Here is a 24,539-nt window from a genome sequence, read left to right on the forward strand (position 1 = left end):
AGATTAAAGGGTGTTTGCCACCCTGTGGATGGTGATAACTGATTACCCTGACCACATCATTGACACTGAAAAACCACTACCACCAAAACCTGAGAAAAGATTGCTCAGAGACCGGAGAACCCAGCTGAATTGATTTAACTGACCGCTTATGTGCAAAGACAGTGCAGCCAAAATCTTTTGTTTGCTTCAGATAAAGCTTTCATGTGACTCAGTGATGGGAACACTGATTGCTCTTTTTTTTTTCAAAGTAATTATCACCCTAAAGTTGTGGTTATGTGAATCATTACATCGGGAAACAACAGATTTATGATGTAACTGAATCAACTCTGTGAAAAACATTGCTCAAAGTCGGCAGTATATTAGTTGAACTGAGACTGGATTACATCAGGTTCCCAGAAACTGTTGATCAGGCCACCTTCCAGGTGCAGTTCTAGGACTAACTGAACACCCCTGGAGTAATTGGCTTTTTGAATTTATGTCACACTTCTAGCAAGAAAACACACTGTGTGTTCTGTTTGAAGCAGAGAAAATGTACCTGAGGGCAGTGCCTATCCAGACAAACTTCATGCTCACTCTTTATCTGTTGTTGCTGTGTAAAAATGTTATTAACAGCTGAAGTATATGTCAGAAAGCCAACATAAATAAAATAAAAAAATATTTTCTGAGGCCTGTGGAGAGTCCAGTTGATTACTTTTCTTGTTTTCAGTTATAGGGTACTTTGTAATAATTTCCTTTAAAAGTATCTTATCTCTTTCATCATAGTCCTATAATACTTTATAACTGTCTGCTCTGGCCTTCATTACTTTAGTCTCAGACTTTATAACATGCAGCTAGTTAATCTGATAAGGATCATCTAAAGAAATGGCATTGGATTACTGTGGATTCATTTACACTATAATGTTTTGGTTCTTGACCTCTGATATTTTGGCTTTTCATTCTGTACAACCGGTCTGTCTCCAGCCTGGAGATCGGGGTTTTAGCCACTAGAGTGCAGAATGTTTTCAGTCTGAGTTCAGGAATATTGAAGTGATTGGACCAGGAAGAGTGAAACTTTTTAGATTCCGCTTCAAACTGATTTCAGTGGTAATCATTTCTTTAGGTACCCTGTGAATTTCTATTTTCTAATAACAAATATCAAATACAAAATATGATCTGTTTTTTTTTCTTTAAACTGGATCAAAACCTTTTTTCTTTATATAAAAGAAAGGTCGTTTGCTTACTCGCTTTTTCCAGTATATACCTATCCAGTAAAAAAAATCTATGAAGTATTTAATGCACTTACATCTTAGTTTTAAAGGTTATTGTTGGACAGAAATGAGTCAAACAGTCAACATTTCAAAAGACACTTAAATAACATTAATATAAAAGTAAACAAAATACATATTTCGTATATATTGTTCACTGAACTGCAAATCATTTTAAAATAAGATGGATAAATCCTTTTATGTATTCTAATATGATAAATGAAATACAGCTCTCCACCTCTTTTCAGAATTTATTCATGTTGTACTTCTTCCTGACAAAAATTAAACATTTGTAAGATTTATTTTGTTTTAGAGAGAAAAGATAAAGACAAACCTTATTTTTGTTTGTTTGTTTGTTTTACTTACTGGAAAATGTTATATCCATAAATGAAAACCATCTAATAAGATGCCAAACATAATGCAGTTCAAAATTCAAACGAAATGTTGGAATATTACAAAAACTAACTAACCTGGAAGTTACAAAGTTTTGAGATCCATCAATCAGGAGGAGAGCAGAATCAGCCAATTTCTCCTTGATGGGCTTTAATTTGGTGACATGATTTTTTCATTCATGAAATGCATCAAAGGTAAGAACTCTCACTTTTTTAGGTTGATAAAAACATCAATAATGATTTACGAGTTTAATAAAAATTTGATATAGGCTAGGGACAAATACTTCATAATTGGAGATACTCTTGTGAATTTTCATTTTCTAATTGTATTCAAAATTGCTAGATCTATCAAAAAACCTGCACCACATTTTTCTCTGTGTTGAAGACAATTAAAACAGGAACTGCTGGTCAAACTGGAAATCGGTATCGGTCTGGAAAAGCCTGATCAGTGCATCAGCCTATTTGGGAGATATACTGAGCATTTTTATTGCCCGCTACTTTTTCTTTTCTTAAATATATCGCAAGAGGAGGCTTTAATCTTCACAAACCAATTCCCCAAATGACTTTTGCACAAATACCTTTTAGTTTTACAGCAACTTAAACACAGACAATGACATTTTAAGGTCCCTCAGACATTGCTGATGTTACCCCCTTAAAAGAAGGGAAAAAGTGCAAGACAATGATCACAGGAGACTGTATCACTGCTTCTCCTTTCACTCATGTGTGTATGAGTGCAGAAAAAAACAAAACATGCGAGTCCCCCTGGTGGATCCTTTAGGTTGTGACGTTAAAATAACCCCTTTCCCAAAACAAAGAAACTTAAATGCTTCATCTTTTGCACATTTTAAACCAAATTAGGAAAACATACAACTAAAAATAATCAAAATAAATGAGCATAATATTAATAAAGTTAAATTACCCTGCAACACACTCCCCCCCAAAATAGATGTTGTCCCCAACATCCCGACTCTTGCCTTTTTAAGGAAAAACGGCAGAAACATTTGAAGCAACACATCAGTCTAACAACATTCCGAACTGTTTTTGTCTCTATTTACAGACTGGAACTCTTTTCAGACATTCTCATTTTGAGGGTAAACACCCACTGTCAATTTTGTCAATCAACCTGAAATTTACTATTTGTCCATCATCTTAAAGTTCGTCACGTAACTCCTAAACAAGAGTTCAATGTGTCTGGGTGCCTGCATGTCAGTAAAACAGTTGGCATTTATCACATGGAGAATAGTCCCTTATTGTGTGTGTCATAATAAACAGTCCATCATCTGAATCCAATGTATGTGCATTGCTTAGATTTAGTGACACAACATGTACTATTCTCTCATCCTTGATGACCATATGAGATGTAATATGGGTGAACAATGTTCATCCATGGCATTTTGAGGTGTGTGGGCGGTGGTAAAGTCCTCAGGTTGTAACAGACTGGGGAGCCAAGTCTCTCATATGTAAAAACTTTGGGCTTCTTGAGAGGCCGTTGAGGTCGTTGGGCCCCCTCCTTGAAGATTTCAGGTGAAGCAGGTAGTTCAGTGGCATCCTCCTCCATTTGTTCCTCATTATAGGTGTCTGACTCTTCACACTCCTTCACAGCTGTTTCTCCTTGTTCGTTATTCATTTCAAGTACTACACTCCCCTCGAATTGGTTACCTAGTGGCTCTTGGGTTGTGTTTGCCAGCATAGGATTTACTCTCTCGGGCTTACATGGTTGATGAAACAGCACAGGATAGTATTCATCAGTATCATCATCCTCTTCCTCCAACTGCTCCAATCCTACATGATGTAAAACTTTTCTCCTCTTCTTTTCAGGCTGCACCGGGACTTCAAGAGGCAAAGAGTCACATACATGGTAGCAGCAAATTTCGATGAAGGATCCTTGACCTCCTTTGACCTTTTTCGGGTTTGAGTTCATAAACTGGGACATTTTCATTTACTTGCCGTACAACTATATGGACAATGTCCTCCCAGTGATTCCTTAGTTTCCCTGGCCGGCCACGAGGCGTCAAGTTGCGTACTAAAACACGATCACCTGGCTGTAGTACTGAACTTTTTACTTTGCTATTGTAGAATTTCTTACTCCTCAGGCCAGCTTTATTGGCATTTTCTCTGGCAATTCCATACGCTTCCTCCATACCCTGCTACCACTTTTCCATGTAGCCATGACGATTGTGACCTGCTTGTTCTGAAGTCAAGTTAAACAGCATGTCAACCGGCAATCATGGGGAATGCCCGTACAACAACTGTACAGTTGTATGCGTAAATCATTTTGTTTAACGAGTCCTTCCAGTTGTTTTTCTGTCTTTCTGTGAGTGTCCTTAGCATCTGGAGTAACGTCCGGTTGAATCTTTCAACTTGTCCATTCCCTTGTGGGTGGTAGGGAGTGGTTCTGGATCCGGCAACCCCACAATATGTTTTTAATTGTGTGAACACTTGATTTTCAAATTCACCACCCTGATCATGAGGGATTCGGGTGGGAAATCCAAACCTCATAGCATAATCGTTAAAGATCTTGTCCGCAGCAGTTTTAGCCGATTTGGAAGTGGTGGCGTAGGCCTGGGCAAAGCGGGTGAAATGGTCAATAATTAGCAGGATGTACTCATAACCCCCTTGGCATTTGTCTAGGTGCAGGAAATCAACAGAGACAAGTTCAAATGGGTGAGTCGTTATGATGTTTGTGAGTGGAGCCCTCGTTTCCTGGCTGGGTTTCTTATGTCTAACACACTCACATTTTCTCATGACAGCTCTCTATCTCTCGTTGCATATAAGGCCAATAAAATCTATCCCGTATCAGGGATGTTGTCCGGTCAACACCTTGGTGGCCCATTTCATCATGAAGTTCTCTCAATACAGTATTTTTATGTCTCTCTGGAAGCACAAGTTGTTTTCTGCTTGCCGTCTTCCTGTGCAAGATCCCGCTTTCGTCTATTTCCAACGTGTCCCACTCTCTTAGCAGGCACCCCACCTGTGGACTAAGTTGCTTAAGTCGTGGACCTGCTGGCTTGCGTTCAGTTAGTTTGAACTGGATCACTGGTCCCAGAACAGGATCATTTCTTTGGTCATTCTGGATCTGTTCTGGTGTCAATGGGATGATAGGCATGTCAGAAGTCATATCTGCAGATGATGCTGAGACACACATTGACTATAACGCACTGGACGTGTCCTGATTTTTCAAGGCTTCTGTAGTTGCCCCGATGACATCAGATGGCATTTCCTCTGAACACTCCTTCATAAAAGATTCCACATCTAAAGGCATTCTGGATAGACTATCTGCGTCAATATTTTCCTTTCCAGGTCTATATTTCACAGAAAAATGGAAATCTGCCAACTCTGCGACCCATAGCATCCTGTTGCATTTAATTTGGCAGTTGACAACACATATGTGAGTGGGTTGTTGTCACTATAGACTGTAAAGAACAGAGCATAATATAGATAGTCTCTGAATTTCTCTGTTATCGCCCATTTAAGGGCGAGAAACTCCAACTTCCCAGAATGTAAATTATAATTTTTCTCTGCAGCAGTTAAGGTGCGCGAGCCATAGGCAATCACACGGAGCTTTCCATTCTGCCGCTGGTACAATACAGCACCCAGTCCGAGATTGGAAGCATCCGTGTGAAGAACAGAACAAATAGCTGCGAGAAGTCTGGGAAGCCAAGAACTCGGGGGTTGACAAGGCAATCAATGAGTTGTTCCAATGTTAACTGATGCTTTTCAGTCCACTGAATGACTGTGCTGGATGGGACAGCTCTGTTGCCACTTTTTGCAGGCCATCTCTTTTTGTTCAGTAATGTCTCAGTTCCTGTAGGTGTTTTTAGCAAGTCATATAAGGGACTAGCAATGCGTGAGAAGTCCTTTATATATTGCCTGTAATAGCTCAAGAGTCCAAGAATTGCTCTCAACTCACCAACATTTGCAGGGTGTTTATGCTTTAGGGCTCTTACAGCAGCAGTATCAGCTGGGTCCATCCTGTTACCCTCGGCGGACACGATCCTGCCCAGGTACCGCACCTCAGCTTTAAACAGGTCACACTTTTTAGGTTTTAACTTGATCCCATTTTGTCTCAGGCGCTGCAACACTGCTCGGACATGGCTGACATGATCTTCAAAAGTTCTGCTAAACACCAGGACATCATCAAGATATGGTACACACATGTCATCCCTTAGATCTGCTAAACATTGCTCCATGCAGCGCTGAAATGTTGCGGGTGCATTCATCAGGCCAAATGAAATTGTGTGGTCTCTCTCATCTGTCCTGGACCATACAGAGGCCTGTACTCCTGTTGCAATTCTGGGTGCTGCTGGGGGTAAAATGGCAACATTGGTGACATAGACCTGAAGGACTGTTCTACTGGTGAAAACACTGGACTGGCGCTAAACATTTGTTCGAAACTTTGTGCGGGTTGCTTTGGCAGTGTCGTAGTGTTCTTTTGGATCGTTTCCCTAATATGGGACACTTCGGCTCTCAAGTCTTTTAACAACACCATGTTAAAACGCATCTCTTTGATCTCAGACAACACGGGGGACATATAAGATCGGCTTTGCTGAGAGGTAGGTTTAGTTTTCCCTTGCAGCTCACCAGTCTGAATAGTACTCACACTGGTTGGCCTTTGTGGGACAGCGTGCCTCTTTTTGTCCTGCCTCTCCTTTTCATTAGTACATGCAATGTTTACTCTCTCCAGCAGGAGCTCATCTGAGGTGTCAGGCTGCATGAGATAAGGCTGCAGGTCACTCTTAATGTTGTCATTTTGTAAACCAGTCAGGACGGTATGCATGAAGAGATTTTGGACAAGAGCAGGGTCATACTTTAAAGCTGAGTCAGCTTCCTGAGAGGCAAAACGAATTTTCTGTCTTAGGTCCATCGCCCTAATTAAGAAATTCTGAGGGGACTCTTTGCTATTCTGTACCTCAGAAGTGAGTTGTTTGTATAAATCAGTGGCACCTCTCTCCTGATAGTGGGACCGTAAAATTCTACACACAACAGGTAGAGTGAGGGCCTCTTTTCCCTCCAAATAACTCCGTAATTGTAGGCCTGGTGTTATAGCATGGATCACAGCATCCACAATATCTATCTCTGAATAGCATTTGGTGAGCCCACTTTCAACTTGTCTTGCCAGGCTAGAAAATGTCAGCCTATCCTTCTGGCCTGGGTCTCCTATCTGTCCCAGAATCTTGAAACATTTGCGCCACATCGGACTATCTGAAAATGTTGGAGTCATATTTGTCTGTGGAACCTGTGGGCAAGAGGGTGTTTTTCTGTCCATCACATCCTGAACCTCTTTTTCTTTTTGTCGTAATGACAGTCTAAGTGTCTCTAACTCTTTTTGAAGCCTTTCCTGATCATCAGATTGAATCTCTATTTCAGGTGTCTATTGGGCAGTTGTTATCTTATTTATTGTGTCCCAGATAATGAGATATTCTGACATGCCTTCATCTTCAAGGCTAGCCAGTTAGGTGGCTGCGTGTTTTACTAGTCAAAGGTTCCCTTCCAGGTGCTGAAATTTGCAGCATGGTGTAAACGTTAATCAATTGTTCAGCTGTCAAGTTATACATTGCTCCTTTTATCTCCAACTGAAGTTTTTCCAACTCCGACTCCATTTTGCCCTCTAGGATTCAGAAACAATAAAGTGGGGTCCAACTGACTTCAACTAATTGGTGTTGATCCCTAGTGGTCAGGGCACACTTCAGGATACAAACTGTCAACAGGTGTCTGAAGACCTCCACGTTGTGCTTTCTGCAAGCCTTGGGTTGTTTCGAGATGATCAGCAGAAGGGTTTCACAGGAATTGTTCCCCCACCAAACATCCCAGCGGTGCCTCCAAAATGTTACCCCTTTAAAAGAAGGGAAAAAGTGCAAGACAATGAACACAGGGGACCGTATCACTGCTTCTCCTTTCACTCATGTGTATTGAGTGCAGAAAAAAAAACATGCGAGTCCCCCTAGTGGATCCTTTAGGTTGTGATGTTAAAATAACCCCTTTCCCAAACAAAGAAACTTAAATGCTTCATCTTTTGCACATTTTAAACCAAATTAGGAAAACATACAAATGAAATTAATCACAATAAATGAGCATAATATTAATAAAGTTAAATTACCCTGCAACACTGACTCTGTAAGCAAAACGGTACAAAAAGCACCTTTCTCTTTGCAGCACCCCCACATGTCTCATATCATAACAAACTACAGACACTCACCTTTCTAACAAGGCATAACTCACCTTTCTAGCACCTGATGGAATTTGCTTGCACATTACAGTCTGCTGGTTGTTGTATGCCGACTGCTAGCTTGCAGGCTACTCCGTTAGCTTCCAGTTACATTTTGATGATACACAGGGTAAATGTCATAACCAAAGGCTATGTCATATGCAGAAGGACTCCTACAATGAAAATCAGCACTTTTTTTGACCAGACTCCTTTTTATTTCCTTTTCATGAAGTGAAAAGGAAACATTTGGGAAAGTTCTGGCACCCTTTGCCTAACAGCCCTTTCCGCCGGCAGATTGCCCTCTAAAACTGAGGCCACGTCATCTGTCGCAGCACCCCATCACTCTCCTTCTTGGTCAAACAGCCCTTACACAGCCTGGAGGTGTGTTTGGGGTCATTGTCCTGTTGAAAAATAAGTGATGGTCCAACTAAACGCAAACCGGATGGAATAGCATGCCGCTGCACGATGCTGTGGTAGCCATGCTGGTTCAGTATGCCCACAATTTTGAATAAATCCCCAACAGTGTCACCAGCAAAGCACCCCCACACCATCACACCTCCTCCTCCGTGCTTCATGGTGGGAACCAGGCATGTAGAGTCCATCCGTTCACCTCTTCTGCGCCGCACAAAGATGAGGTGGTTGGAACCAAAGATCTCAAACTTGGACTCATCAGACCAAAGCACAGATTTTCACTGGTCTAATGTCCATTCCTTGAGTTCTTTAGCCCAAACAAGTCTCTTCTACTTGTTGCCTGTCCTCAGCAGTGGTTTCCTAGCAGCTATTTTACCCTGAAGGCCTGATTCACACAGTCTCCTCTTAACAGTTGTTCTAGAGATGTGTCTGCTGCTAGAACTCTGTGTGGCATTGACCTGTTCTCTAATCTGAGCTGCTGTTAACCTGCGATTTCTGAGGCTGGTGACTCGAATGAACTTATCGTCCGCAGCAGACGTGACTCTTGGTCTTCCTTTCCTGGGGCGGTCCTCATGTGAGCCAGTTTCTTTGTAGCGCTTGATGGTTTTTGCGACCGCGCTTGGGGACACTTTCAAAGTTTTCCCAATTGTTCGGACTGACTGAGCTTCATTTCTTAAAGTAATGATGGCCACTCATTTTTCTTTACTTAGCTGCTTTTTTCTTGCCTTAATACAAATTCTAACAGTCTATTCAGTAGGACTATCAGCTGTGTACTGTATCCACCTCCTGCACAACACAACTGATGGTCTTAACCCCATTTATAAGGCTTGAAATCCCACTTATTAAACCTGAAAGAGCACACCTGTGAAGTGAAAACCATTTCAGGTGACTACCTCTTGATGCTCATCAACAGAATGCCAAGAGTGTGTGGAGCAGTAATCAAAGCAAAAGGTGGCTACTTTGAAGAACCTAGAATATAAGACATATTTTCAGTTGTTTCACACTTTTTTGTTCAGTATATAATTCCACACGTGTTAATTCATAGTTTTGATGCCTTCAGTGTGAAGCTACAATATTCATAGTCATGAAAATAAAGAAAACTCTTTGAATGAGAAGGTGTGTCCAAACTTTTGGTCTGTACTGTATATGTTTCAATTTATTTAGTCCACATTTGCTGCAGTTATAGTTAAGATGTTGATGAATGCAACCTGGGGGTTCTCCTAGGAATTCTGAAGGATTTCCATAGTGTTTTTGGCGAGGCTCAAAAATGTTTATTTTTTCTTTGTTTAATCACAAATAAATCAGACATAGTAACAGTTACAATAGTGGTACCACTGGAAAAATATTCTTTTGTGTCCTACCTTTACACAGGTACCATAAGTTTACATGTTGGCATTGTAACTGTGAAGATATACTTGATTTATTTAAGGTATGTAATTTCAGGCGGAAATTGCTCTAAAACCCCACATGCAAAAAAAACAACACGTCTTTTTTGTTTTATTTCTGTATGTTATTATTATCAGTCAGCGATGCTAAATATTTAGCATTTTTTTCTCCTTATTCACTAAACGTATTTTATGTAGAAATAAATTTGATGAACGTAGACCTTTAAATTGCAGCCCAAATAGAGAAAGAAACAAGGCGAGAGTAAATGGCATTAGACAACGCAGAGCTCGTCTACCAGGTCAGAGTCGGTCCCAATAACAGCTGTGATCTGTGTGGGCGGGGTTAGACCTGTAACGCCCGCCTAATAGGAACCAGCACCGAACAAAACCTGCCAGGCGAGCGACAGGTCCGACCTGCCAGACTGAAAATCCCCAAATCCTGCCTGGATCAGCCGCAGCGAGGCGAAGCTGTCAGAACTGAGCACCGCTGGCTGGACATCTGGAGACTCAGGTGAGAGGGACTTTATTGACCCGATTGTCTGTTTGATTAAAGCCCGACCTTTAAACAGGTGAAGGAAAACAGAGTTCACCTCGATATGAACATCAGACATGTTTTTAATCATCGTTAAAGATGAGTCGCAGTCTTGTACAAATACAAATCGTTTGGAAACATCACTGTGCCTGTGAATTTTTTTTTTTTTCTTCACACTGAGCTCTTATATGACTAAATATGCTACAGGTGGCGTGGTGGTACATTGTTTAAGGACGCACAACATGTCAGCAAAATGCAGACGGTGTGGCTGCAAAGCAAGGATCCAGGTTTGGCTGCAGCGTGTTTTTATTGGTGCGGAAGAACATTAAGTTCTGGCTTTAAACGTTTTCCATTAGACAAAAGAAAAGGATAAAAAAAAAAAAAAAAGTCCAAGTGGTCTTTTTTTCTTATCTAGTATCACTTTTATAACGACGCAGAACATTGTCGCCTGGATATTATATAGAGTTTTAAATGAAAGCAGTGCTGAGCTGCGAACCAACACAGTTTCACATGTGAGCACTTTGCATTGGTGGAGAAAAGGTTAAGAATAAAAAACAGTCATCGTAATTGGTCCACTTTGAGCCATCACTCATGGATTCTTCTAATTAAAGAGAGTCTGCAAAACTTACTGAGAAATGGTGACAATTTCAGTTGCCAAACTTCAAGACAAGACTTGGTTAAAAAAAAAAAAAAAAAAAAGACAAAATGAAAAGTAACAGGAAATGTTATTCATGTTTTACAAGAATTGGCTTTACAAGTTATATTTTCAAAAAATGAAATCAAAACTTAATAAAATTATAAAAACCTATTTATAAAATATTCTTTCAACTAAAATAACCAGGGTACTACAACTACTAATATTATCTGGACAAATAAACCCCGTTGAACCAGGGGGCCCTTGGTCCTCCCATATTTAAGCACTTTTACCGGGAAGCAAATGTGAGAGACTGTTTGGATGGGCCTCAAACATGGCTTAAAATCACTGGAGCACTTTCATTTTTCTATTCCCCCCATAAACCTTTGTTGACAGTGTGGTCATCAAAAACTCTTTGAAGAGACTAAATCAAACAGGATAATTTCTTGGTTTACTAAAAGTCTCCAGGTTCACCCCGTACAAGACAGTCACTTGTTCATGGATAGATGGATAAAGCTTTTATCGACTGGAACGAGAGCTGACTCTGCGGTTTTTACATAAATAATGATTTGCTCAGCTTTAAACTAAATGGAATCTTCCACGGGTATATTTTGTTTTCATTAATTACAGATAAGACATTTTGTACAGCAGTACTCACCTGGATTCATCAACAAACCAGAGAGCAACATGTTTTTATGACTTCCTCTCTTTGCATCCAAATTGCTGACATTTCTCCTGATTTTGCTTTTTTCTTAGACAATCAAAAGCGATCACCTGAGGGAGACGTGCTGAAAGAGCTTGTTTCATTGTCAGATGTGTAGGAGGAAGCTTTATTTCTTATACACAGATGTTCTACCTGAACCGGTTCAATTTAAAGACTTTCATTGGATGCATTACTTCAAATCTAAACTGAGCAGGATATTTTGGAACTGTCCAATCTTGTAGTTATTGAAATTAAGGTCACCCTCTGGTTTTCTAGACCAGGGTCTTTAACCCTAGTTGGCAGTCAGCCTTTGGTGTGCATCACTGCCACAATCTGAACTGAAGTGTGAAACACTGATGATTGCAGTTTAGCAAAATCAGTTCAATCGGCCATAAATTATAATCAAGTGTGCTGAAGCTCTGCAACATTTACAACATGCCGGGCAGTGGGCCCTGCAGACCAGCGTTGAAGAACAGCATCCTAGACAATTTGGGTCTGATATTCATTTAAACCAGTGGTTTTCTGTCCTGCATGCTTTAGGCGTTTCCCTGACTTCACATTCCTGATTTAAATAAATTAATGAATAACAGACATCTGCAGTGCTTCTTAGGTGCAGTTATTTGATTCGGGTGTGCTGAAACATCTAAAATGTAAAGGGCAATGGGCCCTGAAAATCAGGGTTGAAAACCATTGATTTAGACTGTAGGCTGACAGTGTTTGGTTGCTCTAATGGGAGAAACATGAAGTTGACTCAGATTTTACAGTATTGTATTTTTGTTCAGTTTTGTCCTATTCTGTTTTGTTAAAGTGTATCTTGGTGATTTGGATCAACTGTAAACATTGGAGTCAGTCTAAATGTCCTGATCGGGTCCTGTTTTTTTATTATTTTCTTCTTTATGTTTTTGATTATATCCTGGTGTTTTATGTTAATATATAGAATGTTAATATTGTAAACAATTATGAAAAAGCAATTGATTCCTTTTTTTTTTAGCTGAGAATGAGCAGGAAGACTACTGGGATCCAAGCTGTCTATGAAGCTCTGACCAAGCCTTATGAGGAGGATGATGAGGATGAGGGAAAGGTGACCGAAGATGAGGAGCCCAGAGCCTGTGGTGTGTGTGGCGATCTGGCCAAGGGTTACCACTTCAACGCTCTGACATGCGAAGGCTGCAAAGGCTTCTTTAGGTAACCCCCCCTGCAATATGCATTCATGCGTGGGTTCATCCCACTAACCAAGCACCTGCACCTTGAGTTGAAGCGCCCTCAAGTTAGTGTGTGTGTTCATGATAGACTGTGAACTGGGTGACCTGTACATGGTGTACACTCACCTCTTGCACCAGTCTCCATATGATTTTGCAAAGATTAGGCATGTATTTGCTCTAATGAAAGTCAAATGCTGCTGAAACTGGATGCACGAACAAACGCACAAAAAAAACTGTACTACTTTTAAGGGATTTATTCCTGGCTATGGAGAGAGGTGATATAAAAGAGTTATCTGCTGGTTTGTGATGTTACGACAGCAGGACAGAAAGATGAGGGGACGGTTGCCGCTGCAGAGAAATGAGGCCTCCAGAGAGACAGAGGAGGTGCCAGTGGTCACAGATGAAACAAAGGGAACAAACGTTTGAGATTTCAGAGTCGTAGATATCATCACAGTGAAAGATTCCACATCTGCCAGGCTTCTGGAAACAGGCTACCGTTTTATCATCAAGTAACATAGGCTCCCCAATGTTATTTGGCCGCCTTCAGACTCCGTCAGGACTCACTAGTTTTGTGTACAAGCCACTAGAAGTTTATGGTCCTATTTACTTTGAAATTAAAATAAAAAACAATACATTGTTAACAGACGAATACTTTGCGTTGTACCTAAAATTTCCCATTTTAGGAAGATTTTAATTTGTCAATGAAAAGCTTGCCCTAATATAACATTTAAACAGTTTTCATCTGTGCAACTGCCTGTACAACTCCTGTTTTTGAACTACGATGTGGGGGCCACACAGAATCATGCTAATGGCCACAAATAACCCACGGGGTCACACTTTGGGCACCCCTAGGTTAAAGGATCAAAGGTCCAGCGAACGTTTAGTATAAGCAGCTGTGGTGCATAGATGAGTGCTGAATGATACCTGGGCGGACTTTCAGAAATCAGCTGGAATGTATCTTGGAGTCAAGTCTTTAAGGTCTTTGTACAAAAACAGGTGGCCATTATAGAGTTCAGAGCATGTGACTATTGACACCTGCTAATGCATCCTAGCTACAACTCGTGCATTTTTAAAAGGCTGCTGTGATTGTTTTTTTTCCTTTGCTAGAAAGGCCTTCCAGGTGGTGCATCTAGCAAGTTTAGTCTATTCACCAGATACTATGGATTAGTCTATCAGATTTAGGTAGAAGGTTTTAGATTTTTCTTATTTTAAGTTGATGCTGTCATTGCTCTATAGAAAGAATTTTCTTATCCACAGGAATTCCTTGTTTTTGATTCCCTCTTTGGCCCTTTGCGAGATAAGCTACAGTGCTGTGTTTCTCCTGCAGGAGGAGATGCCATTCTTCAAAAGACGGGGAGAGTGAAAGCTGTCACTGCAGTCAGCTGTCACCATGGTAGCACATATCTGTCTCCTAAAGTACTGCAGGGTTTTATTTACAAGTAGTGATTATCGATTTTCAAAGCTGTCCTCAAAACTCAAACAAGCACTTAAAAATGAAATAAAGCACTTTTTTTGACCATCTCTTTAGATGTCTGCCCAGAGACTGGCTCGGTGAAACTTCGCTGTGGTCCAATTTATTTTTTATTTCCCTAATACCCTCTTTTATCACATATGACCTTTTGAGGTAACGAGTCATTTAACTGCTCAGATTTGCCACTATGCTGAAACAGTCCCAGTTTATGGGAATAACGGCCTTACGTTCTGGCTCAGAGTGAAAGTTTATTGTTCCTGGTGATCTCCAATTTCAGATTGATGTTAAGTGGTTACTAAAGTAATTTTTTTAATAATAATTTTAATCATTTTAGACGAGCCATAAAGAGGTCAACAGAGCTTCGATGTCCATTCCTGAATAAATGCACCATAACCAAAAACAACCGCCGCTCGTGTCAGGCCTGCCGCTTCAGAAAATGCCAGGCCATCGGCATGCGGAAAGATAGTAAGTAACTTGTATTTTCTGTCACTGTTGAATGATGGACTTCAGATTGTCTGGGAATGACCCTATAACCCTTCCCAGATTTATGGTCCATGACAATTGCATTTCTATGGTTATGGCTGATTTGTCTCCTTATCATTGAGGGTAACGCATATCTGCAGACCTGCCAAAACTCCTTCTTTTATAGAGGTGGTTACACTTGTTCATGGTGTGCTTTAGTTAGCACCACTTGGGTATAGCTCTGGCACTTTAGTTCCATTGAAGCAGCAAGGGTGTACTTAGTTTTTCACACAAAGCTTTCCCTGTTTGGCTTCATCTTAGTTAAATAAATGAGTGTAGAATCTTCTCCTCTTCTACCTGTAAGGGATGCTGCAATGACTCCCCCATTCAGTTGCTATCAATGTTTGTTTGGCATGTATTTATGTGCAGATTTATAAATACAAATAAACCAAAATAAAAGATGTAAACACCAAATTTGTTTTTTAATTCTTTAAGGGAATTCTTTTCAGACATTTTCCACAATCATCCATGTACTAGTTTTTGATCTTTAACTGTGATCTGTGAAAGAAAGCTTCACATTTCTGATATTTTTGTTTTGTATGTGGATGTGTAGTGGTCATGTCGGAGGAAGAGGTCCTGGAGCGAAGAATCAGAATAAAGAAGAAAAAGATGTACAGAGCAAACCCAGAGCTTTCGTCCCAACAAGAAAGGGTGGTTGAGGAGCTGCTCTGTGGCCTCCGCAGTACATTTGACCCAACGTTTTCATGTTTCACCAGCTTCAGGGTGTGTGACTCATTTCACTCGCTCATACAGTCATCGTTCTTGTATTCGTCTGAATAGTTTTCCTTTTTTACCAGCCAATGGACAGAGACATCTTGGCAGAGAACCAGCAGACCAGCTGTCTGACACAGACCTGCTCTACGGCTGATAAACCTGAAGCTGAACCCACATCATCCCCTGATCCATGCTTCATATCCTCCTCCTCCTCGTCCTCCTCCTTGTCCTGCTCTTCCACCTATTCTTTTTTCTCTAGTTTCTCTGAAAAAGTAGAGAATCACGTTGGAGATGAAAACAGCTCTGTGTACACTAATCTCCCACATCTGGCTGACCTCACAACCTACATGATCCAGGACATCATTCGTTTTTCCAAAAGTCTTCAGGACTTCCGGTAAATATGTCCATAGCTTGAATCTGAAATTATTAACAAACTTTGATAAAACATTGTGTAAAAAAAAAATAATAAATTTGACACCTGCAGCACTCCTGCATCTGCATATAACATCACTGTACACTACAGGTCAAACGTTTTAGAAACACTTTGTCATTTAATGGTTTTCTTTATGTTTATGGATATTTACGTTGTACGTAGATTCTCACTGAAGGCATCAAAACAGTGAATGAACACACGTGAAATTGCTGTGATTACTGAAATATCAAGTTTCGGCCGTCTCTCAATGAGCATCTGGGAAGACTGGAAAACCATTCCAGGCGACCGCCTTATGAAGCTCATGGAGAGAATGCTAAGAGAGCAAAGCAGTAATTAAAGCAAAGGGTGGCTATTTTGAAGAATCTAAAATATAAAAATGTTTAGTGTTATTTCACACGTTTCGTTTGCTACATAATTCCATGTGTGATCATTGACAGCTTTGTTGAGAATCTACAATGTAAATATTTCTGATAATTTGCCTGGTGGTCGTGTAGTTCAGGAGATGTCGTTTTTAGTACCTCAACACAAATGCAAGTTATCCTTAAAGCCCAGAAGACTTGCTGATTTAAAACCCTTATTGGTGTTTCCCATCTTTGAAACAAACAAAGCCATTTTTTTACCAAATGTAAACAGACATTTCCTCTTTATTGAGTCCATTGAACATTATGGCAACCTGAGGGCTCAAAGCTCATGATTATCCCTTCAGTGCATTCAGTTTCTGGTTACACAGACACATTTTCTTATGATTGCCTGAGGTTTTCCACAATATTCTTCACTGCAGTGGTTCATTTCGGAAATCTCTGAATAAGGTGAAGGTAGTCAGTGAAGACAAATGCCTTTTTGTTTGGGCTTGTCTCTGTTATAGTGCCTAGACGAAATATTTGTAAACCTAAACTTTTTCAGATGTTGTCATGTTACAACCATGTTTATGCTATGCAAGCCTAATTTATGTAAGATTTTTAAATATTGGTCTTTCTACGTTGCCCTTAGGTGTGAATGAGTGTGTGTGGTTGTTTGTCTTGTGTGTCTCAGAGAGCGTCTGTGAACATCAGTTTTCAAGTCTTGATTCTGAGTTGCATGTGGGTCTAGACTTTAAGTAGGACATTCTGACACATGACTATACACTGCTCAAAAAAATAAAGGGAACACTCAAAAAACACATCCTAGATCTGAATGAATGAAATATTTTCATTGAATTCTTTGTTCTGTACAAAGTTGAATGTGTTGACAACAAAATCAGACAAATATCATCAATGAAATCAAATTTATTAATCAATGGAGGCCTGGATTTGGAGTCACACACAAAATTAAAGTGGAAAAACACACTACAGGCTGATCCAACTTTGATGTAATGTCAAAATGAGGCTCAGTATTGTGTGTGGCCTCAACGTGTCTGTATGACCTCCCTACATCACCTGGACATGCTCCTGATGAGACAGCGGATGGTCTCCTGAGGGATCTCCTCCCAGACCTGGACTAAAGCATCCACCAACTCCTGGACAGTCTGTGGTGCAACATGACGTTGGTGGATGGAGCGAGACATGATGTCCCAGATGTGCTCAATCGGATTCAGGTCTGGGGAACAGGCGGGCCAGTCCATAGCTTCAATGTCTTCATCTTCCAGGAACTGCTGAGACTCTCCAGCCACATGAGGTCTAGCATTGTCCTGCATTAGGAGGAACCCAGGGCCAACCTCACCAGCATATGGTCTCACACTCATCTTGGTACCCTATGACAGTCAGGCTACCTCTGGCGAGCTGGGTTGTTGCCCTCCTACGGCCTCCTCCATGTCTCCTGGTGTACTGGCCTGTCTCCTGGTAGCGCCTCCAGGCTCTGGACACTACGCTGACAGATACAGCAAACCTTCTTGCCACAGCTCACATTGATGTGCCATCCTGGATGAGCTGCACCACCTGAGCCACTTGTGTGGGTTGTAGAGTCCGTCTCATGCTACCACGAGTGTGAAAGCACCACCAACATTCAAAAGTGACCAAAACATCAGCCAGAAAGCATAAGTACTGAGAAGTGGTCTGTGTTCCCCACCTGCAGAACCACTCCTTTATTGAGTGTCTTGATAATCACCAAATATTTCTCCCTGTTGTCTATTCCATTTGCACAACATCATGTGAAATTGATTGTCAATCAGTGTTGCTTCCTAAGTGGACAGTTTGATTTCACAGAAGTTTGATTTACTTGGATGTATATTGTGTTGTTTAAGTGTTCTCTTTATGTTTTTTTGAGCAGTATACTTTGATCCAACCATGTATTTGTATATTCTTGACTTGTAAATGCAGTGGACTGCAGTAGATTTTATTTAGTGGTATCAGAGTTAAAGGGGCTAAATGCAAATGGATGCCAAACTTCAGTTTTCTTTTAAACAATAAAAAAAAAAAACATTTATCATTTTCCCCAGACTTTAGAACTATGCATTACTTTGTGTTGGTCCACTTTGTAAAATCCCAATAAAATATTGCAAGGGTAATGGTTGTAATGGAACTAAATCTTAAAAATATATATAAAGAGGTGTGAATACTTTTGTCAGACACTGCTGTTAAATTTTCACCCTAGGGTTCCTTTACTGTCACGTTTCATAAAACATTTTGTGATAACGGGGGTTTGTATTCATCTCTCCTGCAGGTCTCTAAGCATGGAGGACCAGATATCATTACTGAAGGGAGCCACATTTGAAATAATGCAAATTCGCTTCAATATGGTGTTCAACGCCACAACAAGCAACTGGGAATGTGGCCATATCACATACTGCATACACGACGCTCTGCGAGGTGAGACTGAGAAAATTAGTGTGTCCATATCTGCTGTACAACATGTTGTGGTCCATCTACTTAATGATTTGTCATTGTTTCTAATCTCATTTGTTGCAAATGTTTCTTGAATTTCCAGCTCTTATTCTGCAGTGTGCTACGTAGGTGTATCTGCTGTTAGATGGGTGGTGAGGTTGGCTTTTAGCTGATGGTGTCTACCTGCTGCAGCAAACAGGAGTAAAAAGAGTAAAACAAGCAAGACATAAAGGCATACAAAGAGGTTGATGCTTATTGAAAAAAGTAGCAGCACAAATTTAGGCCACAGTGCTTTCGGAACATGTATGACACAAAATAAGACCTGCTCATTGACTTATATTCCAGCATGAGTTTCAACCTGAACAATTTTTGATCTGATAAGAGCTGAAGTGGGGGAAGTGTGTGTTATTTGTGCTACTTTTTTTTGTGCCTTTCAGCACTTCACAGATGCACACAAAACCTGCAAAATGCTTGTGGGAACATTAGTACCCTGCACTGTTCTCTGTTTGTGTCAGAACTCAAACATGCGAGCAGTAGCTCTGTCCTCTGCTTTGCTTTCTGGTGATCTCAGGTGTATCTCGACTCCTGCAGAGGGGAACCTCAGCAGAATGCAGACCGACTGGACCAGTCGGTTTAAAGCTTATGCAAGACTGAGCTCATAATCACATCTCTTTGCACGCAAACCATCATGCTGCTTGTTTGAAACTCTTATGTTTACGGAGTGAAGAAAGATTAAGAACAAAATTCATTTTCTGGTTGTACCCTGCATGAATTAGCAAGTCTAGACAATAATTTGATGGTTGAACAGGTCAAACCAGCCTGAGCAGCTATGCTGCAGCATTCTGGATCTGGGGGCTTTTGAAAGAACTGGATAACCTCAATCTAAGATAAAAAAACACGTACGTTGATCAGGTTAACCCAAACCGTCTTGACTTGTTGAGTTTTACTGAACAGTTTAAGACTGTGGTGTTTTGCTTTGAAAATCTGAAAGCAAAAAAAAAAAAAAAAAAAAAAGTTGAAGAAATATTAATCAAATGAAGCAAACACACCATTTAAAGCGATTTATAGGTGTTAATAATTTGAATTACTTAGCAGTGAACTCAGAGCATTGCTCACTACTGTATATAAATACAGACAGTAAAACACCATATAATGTCTTTCCTCATCCTTTACCTCCACCTCTTGTCTGTAGGGACAGGTTGTGTCTAATCACTGACATTTTTTGGTTGAGCTTTAGGAATTATAGGAAATATTTCTATAATGTTCCTGTTGCTCTGCTTGAACAACAGAGAATGACTGTAAACCTCCACAATGTGTTTATTTATTGAGTGAAATAAAAGCACTAGTGCATACATATTAAAATAGGCTAATCTGTCTACAGTAGGTAACTGCCTTGGAATGAGAAAGATAAGTGAATTATTTTAGAAAGATGATGTGTGACTTTGAATTTGAAAAATAACCTGTCTCTTTAAATCTCTTTAAAGAGTCTTGGAAAAAAGATTCAGATCTCTTGAACTTTTCAAGGTTTTGTCATACTACAACTACACACTTCAGTGTCTTTCACTAGGATTGTATGTGAGAGACCATCAGAAAAGTAGTGCATAAGGGTGAGTGAAAAAGGATAAATACATTTTTAAATGTTAACAAATAAACATCTCAGAAGTGTGGTGTGCATTTGCATTCACCTAGAATTATAGTTTATTTGTGCAGGAATTACTGCCTTGTCACATTGCTCAGTCAAAAGAGCACAGAAATGGTACTTTAAAGGTCATGAGTTTCAGACTGTCGCTGTTTTATTTTATTTTATTTTTTTCAAGTCAATCCTGGCTGAAACAGGTCTACATTCAGACTTACTCTAACTCTAATCAAAACATGGTTATCCACCTAAATAGACAGACCGGGCAAGGAGAAGCAGCCAAGCCACCCATGATTACTCTGAAGGAGCAGCCGAGATTCACAGCTCAGGAGATCGAATCTGTAGACAGAACAGCTATTTGTCGTGAACTCCACAGATCTGGTCTTATATGTGAGAGTGGCAAGAGAAAAACACGATTGTTGAAAGACCCAAGAAATCCTGGTTGCAGCCAATGTGTATATGCATGTAGAAGACGCAGCAAATTCACGGATGACGGTGATCTGGTCAAATGAGAACAAAGTTTATATTTTTTTCCTATGTCAACTATCATCTGTGTACATGACCTTGACCAAACTATCCAAACTGTGACACATGGTGGTGGCAACATCATGTGTCATCATCTTGGTTTTCCTAAGCAGGGACAGAGAAGCCGATCAGAGGTTACTGGAAGATGGAGCTAACTACAGGGCAAACCTAAAAGAAGACCTCTTGGAGGCCTCAAAAGACTTGAGACTGAGGTGGACTTTTACCTTCCAGGCTGAACTCTAGAGACACCCCCAGAGCAACAATGGCACAGTCCAGACCTAAATCCATGTGAGGATTTGAGACAACAAAATTAATTATCATAGATGCTCCCTGTTCAATCTCACTGAGCTTTGGCTAGTTTGCAAAGAAGAATGGGCAGATCTTTCAGTCTTTGCAAATGCGGTACAGACGTACCACAAAAAACCTGCAGATGTAAATGCAGCTAAAAGTTATACTTCAAAGTCAAATCAGGGGAGCTTAATACAAATGCACAGCAAGTTTTCAGATTTTTGTCTAGAGTAGCCTCTTCGACGCATCATATTTATAGCGCAGGGAAAAGAGGGATTTTATACTCTTCAAACGTTCCCACAGAGCTATAAAAGTAAAGTAGGATTTTAAGAAATGCTTTAGTTACATACATTTTATAGGAAATGTATTGGGTTCTAATGACTGTGTAACAGGTGACTTTCACTTTTATTTCTGAATGTGGGATTTTTTCGTATCTTCCTCTCAGTAAAAGAACTCAAATTAAAGGTAGGGTTTTCCACTCTATATAAACATTAAATCTTTGTACACATCTTTACAAGGCATGCCAAAATTATTGTTTTTACATGATTATATTTACATTTTCAGATTTAGTTTAGAGTCAATCATGTGCCATCTGGGTCCGACTCAATTCCTCCATCTTGGCGTCGTCACTGACCTGCTTTCTCATGTCTTCCAGCGGGCTTCCAGCCGCTCCTGCTCGAACCCATCTTCAAATTTCATCACAATCTGCGCAAGTTGGACCTACAGGAGGAGGAGTATGCCCTCATCCAGGCCATGTCTCTGTTTTCTCCAGGTAGCGGCAGAAACTCCACTCATTTCATCCCACTCAAGTCAATCATTGAACCCTGTAAATATTTAAACCGTACAAACTGTGTACACTTGCTGCCAGATGGACATGAAAATGTATTTGTAGATGTTGTCAGATTTTGCTTTTACTTTGAAATTAAATCCACCAGATCGTCCTGGAGTGCAGCAACACGCCGCCATCGACAGAGTTCACGAAAACCTGGCGCTGACCCTGAAAACCTGGATTGACTGTAAGAAAAAAGGCCCAAATAAACGGTGAGTGATGATCCACTTTCAGTCCATCCACTCTGAAACGTCTTCACATATTCACCCACCTGTTGTCTACTGTTACTTCAGCTTGCTGTATCCTAAAATGATAGCCTGCCTCACCGAGATGAGAACGATGACGGAGGAGTACAGCAAGCAGATTCTGCAGATCCAGGACGTGCAGCCTGACACCATCTCCCCCCTCATGATGGAGGTGATCAGTAAAAACTCTTGCAACCACGCCTGACGCCCAAATCTGGCTGCTTCAAGCACTCGGCTGTTATTTAGCTGAAAAATTGAATGCTCCCGCTGATTTGCTGCCAAGTATGCACAGGAGAAGAACAGAGTCAAAACCTGATTGTCATCTGCTTTTTCAAAGCTAACATTGGTCAGAAGAAAGCTTTACGAACTCATTGACTGCTGGCTTCGGTGCTTTGTTGTGGCATTGTGAGAAAATGAGTTTTGATGTTTATGCCGATGTTCACTGCACTCAGAATGGAGACTGCTCAGGACGCAACGAAAGGCCTTCTTCTGAAAACATTCTTACCTTTTCACTTGTTACCTCAGGTTGTGTTGGGTTTTGTGTTTGTTGTGTCATGTAAAACAGAAGTTTAACGTTTATTGTAAATAGAATTGAATAGTAAAGGTGCTATTTGAAATCTGTTATGTAGCGTGATTAAGATATTTTAAATAATATTAATGTTCATTAACCTTTTCAACAAGCGGTCTCTTAATTTCTAACCAATCTGAAGGATCTTTTTCATATAAAAGGAAACGGAAGGTTTCTGTATAAGGATTCATTTAGAAACACTAAGATTAACCTTTAACTGAGGTCTTGATTATCAGAAGAATCAGTGATGATTATTAATCAGCCGAATTAGGACATGACTGTATTTCTAATCACACTGAGATTGGTTGAGTGATAAGTAAATTGGGCAAAGAAAGCCAAAAGCAAAGTTAGCACAGTGATGAAAAGGAGACACTTCAAGTAATCAGCTTTTAAAATATGATCTAAGCTGATAAAAGATCTAAAGTTTATCATGAGTGTATCTAATTCTGAAGTCTGACTTTAGTCTAAGAGGGGGAATTAGAAGGAAGGTTGACCTTTAGGCTTGTATGACATGAACCACCAGTATTGAATAAATTGAGTGTTTTTCTTTGGTCCAAAGTTAGGTTGTTAATGGAACCAGCTTGGATCACTGCTTATAGGGCTTCCACACTTTTTAGGCTCTTGGTTTTACTGATAAGGATATTTTAGCAGCAAGAGCTGTTTTTCCAACAGAAGGTCACTCTGAACTGAAAGGCTGTTGCTTCTGGCACAGCTCTTTTGGATTTTGCCCCCTACTGAGTTGCATACAAATTGAAATGCTCTTGAAGGAGGTTACTGACGACTGGTGTACCTCCCAGGTGTTTGGAGAAAAAGTGAACTCTTGTACAGCTTTACACAATAATAGACAAACATAGCCACGGGTGAGAAGCAAACAAGAACATTTAACACATCAGATTCTGATGGATTGATCAGGCTTCTCTGTGATCCGGTAGGACACAACCTTGATGAGTTCCAAGGTTCAGTTTGTCTGAACACAGCACAGCTCAGGAACATACATATCTGGGTTAGGAGAGACCTAGAAGGGCTGGTCAGCCAATTAGAGGCAGAATCTGGGTAACATAAGACCTACATCACATTACAGCTAATCACATTGCATCACATTGCAGCTAATAAGGACACCGGATTCTTCTTTTAAAAAATAAATAACTAAGTCACAAAGACATATTAACCTTAATTATAATCTATGATTAAATACCGATGATTTTAATCCCGTCTTAATTTCTAAATCAGTAAAATAAGGTAATTCCTTTAAGCTTCGACTTGTCTTAGGTTAAAATTGTCCTTTTTTGTTTTTACTTGCAAAATTCATCTTAACCGAGGTCAACCCAACAATGAGCAAAGTCGTATAGCCTTCATGTTTTAGAGACTCGTGTAGGAAGCAAAGGTTGTTTTGACTAGACCTATGGTCCAGCAAGGACATTTTGAAGGTACCTGGAGAAAAGCAGAGCTCCTGAAGGTAAAAGACAAACCTGAGTTGTTCTTGTGTTCGAAGCGGGTTTTTAACGTGTAAGCCAGACATTTATTTACAGATGCGTTCCTCCTGGCCCGTTTGGCTCCCGCTCTATGTGAAAAGTTGCTTCCCTTGCTAAATTGTGCTTGAATCATGATTAACCATATAATTGGAAAGCTCAGTTAATTTTCACAAACCGGGCTCAGACCTAATTACCGTCAGACCCATAGAATCAATTAAATATGTGCATAGTACCTGTATGACAACATGAAGTAAGCTAAACAGTCTTGAAAAGCAAAACATCGTGCCCTGATTGGTTTTGGAGTGGCCTACTCAAAATCTGAACGAGATG

General features: G+C 40.2%; 1 protein-coding gene across 3 annotated transcripts; it reads left to right on the plus strand.

The window, feature by feature from the left end:
* Positions 1 to 9,960: 9,960 nt before the first annotated feature.
* On the plus strand, positions 9,961 to 22,837 carry nr1i2 (nuclear receptor subfamily 1, group I, member 2). 3 transcript variants are annotated; one of them, XM_047369770.1, is made up of 10 exons: positions 9,961 to 10,148; positions 10,377 to 10,456; positions 12,498 to 12,691; positions 14,514 to 14,644; positions 15,240 to 15,424; positions 15,499 to 15,809; positions 18,486 to 18,631; positions 21,751 to 21,867; positions 22,031 to 22,136; positions 22,218 to 22,837. In XM_047369770.1, the coding sequence occupies exons 2-10, from the start codon at positions 10,412 to 10,414 to the stop codon at positions 22,372 to 22,374; spliced, it is 1,392 nt and encodes a 463-aa protein (XP_047225726.1). In that variant the 5' UTR covers positions 9,961 to 10,148; positions 10,377 to 10,411; the 3' UTR covers positions 22,375 to 22,837. The 3 variants fall into 3 exon arrangements, with proteins under 3 accessions (XP_047225726.1, XP_047225728.1, XP_047225727.1); XM_047369771.1 differs by having other exon boundaries at positions 9,965 to 10,148; positions 15,255 to 15,424; XM_047369772.1 differs by lacking the exon at positions 10,377 to 10,456 and having other exon boundaries at positions 9,963 to 10,148.
* Positions 22,838 to 24,539: the final 1,702 nt, after the last annotated feature.

This window comes from Girardinichthys multiradiatus, chromosome 7 (genome assembly GCF_021462225.1).
Source record: "Girardinichthys multiradiatus isolate DD_20200921_A chromosome 7, DD_fGirMul_XY1, whole genome shotgun sequence".
NCBI classification, from domain to species: Eukaryota; Metazoa; Chordata; class Actinopteri; order Cyprinodontiformes; family Goodeidae; genus Girardinichthys; species Girardinichthys multiradiatus.

Excerpts from the sequence above, each read along its gene's own strand:
- nr1i2 (XM_047369770.1), top strand. The coding sequence starts at position 10,412 with ATGTCAGCAAAATGCAGACGGTGTGGCTGCAAAGCAAGGATCCAG. Across the intron at positions 12,692-14,513 it reads GGCTGCAAAGGCTTCTTTAG|ACGAGCCATAAAGAGGTCAA; the intron begins GTAACCCCCCCT and ends TAATCATTTTAG. Across the intron at positions 15,425-15,498 it reads CATGTTTCACCAGCTTCAGG|CCAATGGACAGAGACATCTT; the intron begins GTGTGTGACTCA and ends CTTTTTTACCAG.